At 43.9% G+C, this 2440-nt stretch overlaps 1 protein-coding gene across 1 annotated transcript in view; it reads right to left on the bottom strand.

The window, feature by feature from the left end:
• glcci1a (glucocorticoid induced 1a) overlaps positions 1 to 1219 on the bottom strand; it is a 52279-nt gene extending 51060 nt beyond the window's left edge. The window contains 1 exon segment of the mRNA XM_048230121.1: positions 248 to 1219. Coding sequence (XP_048086078.1) covers positions 248 to 662 — 415 coding nt within the window. The 5' untranslated portion in view covers positions 663 to 1219.
• Between the last annotated feature and the right edge of the window lie 1221 nt (positions 1220 to 2440).

Genomic DNA, 2440 nt, shown 5'->3' with positions numbered 1-2440 from the left:
AACGCACCAGAATATACACCTGGCACGTTTCAAAATGTCCAACATATTAAATAACATTATCTAAAGATACTGACACTGTCTACAGAAATATTATTCCTTGCAAAATAAAGGCTAATGCGTTGTATCCTTGACAGGCACGAGCCCACCGATGGTTGACCCAATTAAATAGCCTAGCCTGCTAGCTCGTCAGCAAGAAGCGATGCAGAAAATGAAAAACAAACGGTTCGACTTTCATCGTATCCGATACCTCTGAAGACCGGCGAGTTTGGACACAGCTCTGGCGAGCCCCAGTTGTCCGGCGGAGAAGGTCTCTGTCGGGCGAACAGCCGGCCGTCAACCGAGCCGTTACCAGCCGGGTTGGCGAGCAGCAGCGTTGGACTGGTTGGACTGGAGCAGCTGGGAGACGTCGGTCCTGTGAGACTCCCGACTGAAAAGGAGGAAGGGGAGCGGGTTGGGCTCTGCTGATTTCCACGCAATAACTGGAAGGGCACCGTGGCGCGGATGGGTTGCAGCCGGCTGGGGATGCTGTTGCTGCTGTTGTTGTTATTGTAGCTGCCACCGGGGGTCGATGAGGAGGAGGTGGGGGACCCGTCGTTGCTCCGTTTGACGTTACCCCGCTGTTGCTGCTGGTAATGACTTGAGCTCGCAGATGATGCTGACATGATTGACACTACAGCGTTACTTACGAATTTGTAAAGTATGCAGAAACGCTATAAATCAACGAACGGAAATAATAAAACTTAACAAACACTTCTTAAAAATCCCTGAAAGTGTTCGCCTGGAAAACCACTAGAAACAGTTCTACAAGTATTCAGGACATCGGATTTTCTTCACAACTGGTTGTAAATTGACAGTTAAGAACTGTTTTCGAGTTAACGTTAGCTGTTCGTTAGCTTGATAGGCTACATGTTTGTCTGTCAAAATATTCTCGAAATAACTTCGGTTTGGTCTACTATCGAACCCACGCTGTCACGTGCAACTTCCAGGCGTAGTTTGGTGCTAAAATAAGAGTATCCCACGAAAACGAAAAGATTTTAAAGTTTTGGCAGAATAAAGTGCTGGTCCCTTGAGTCGGCAGTCTCGGCACCCCTCTCTCCCAGCATTACTCCTAGTGACCAAACTGGCATCAACACAACTACTGGCCCAGAGCCGGGGGCGGGATACTACGGCCCTTTGTGAGGTTGTGATTGGTGCAGAGGTTATATGGCAGAATCATGTATTGGTCCGATGGCAGTGATTGATTGCTATGAGCCAATGGATTCATTGAAGTTTACATAGTGTGAACTCCGAAAGATTTAGTAGTTAACTTGACAGTTCTGCATCAAGGGATTCCATACTGGAAGTTGTGGCATTAACACAAATTGATTATTGAAAGGTTTAGCTAAAATGTACATTATTGATCTCAACGATGAGATAAAAAATGGCTTCATTGAAGAGCTGCAAGAGAAACACACACACACACACACACACACACACACACACACAAACAGTAATATTAATTAAAAAAAAAAAAACAGATTCAATAATAACAAAGCTCTTTTAAAATGGTTTAATAAAATACAAGACTATTTCATTATCAAAGTACAACATTGGTGACTTTGGATCCACTTTAAGGGTTGATAAAATAAGTTTTGTAAAATAAGTCAGTGAAACATCAAATAAACAAATGGGCAACTGTCTTCATCATTAGATGTGTACTGTACAATAAATAGAACAGGCAAAAAAAAATCTTTGTTCATAAAGTGCACTTGGGCTGATAAGTTCATAAGGCATATGGTGATCATATGGGACAGCAACTGGATCACATGGGACAGCAACTGGATTGTATGGGACAGCAACTGGATTATATGGGACAGGAAATGGATCATATGGGACAGGAAATGGATCATATGGGACAGCAACTGGATCATATGGGGATCAACTGGATCATATGGGACAGGAAATGGATGAGACAGGAAATGGATCATATGGGGAGCAACTGGATCATATGGGACAGGAAATGGATCATATGGGGAGCAACTGGATGATATGGGACAGCAACTGGATTATATGGGACAGGAAATGGATCATATGGGACAGGAAATGGATCATATGGGACAGCAACTGGATCATATGGGGATCAACTGGATCATATGGGACAGGAAATGGATCATATGGGACAGGAAATGGATGAGACAGGAAATGGATCATATGGGGAGCAACTGGATCATATGGGACAGGAAATGGATCATATGGGGAGCAACTGGATCATATGGGACAGGAAATAGATCGTATGGGACAGCAACTGGATCATATGGGGATCAACTGGATCATATGGGACAGGAAATGGATCATATGAGGAGCAACTGGATCATATGGGGAGCAACTGGACAGAACCATTCACACAGTTCATCCTCTTTCTCAACGCTGAACGATGGAGGATGATATTTCATGACAACAG

Source organism: Alosa alosa, chromosome 20 (genome assembly GCF_017589495.1).
Source record: "Alosa alosa isolate M-15738 ecotype Scorff River chromosome 20, AALO_Geno_1.1, whole genome shotgun sequence".
Classification (NCBI taxonomy): Eukaryota; Metazoa; Chordata; class Actinopteri; order Clupeiformes; family Clupeidae; genus Alosa; species Alosa alosa.
Note: the sequence above shows the minus strand (reverse complement) of the source record. Positions and strands in the feature narration are given on the sequence as shown.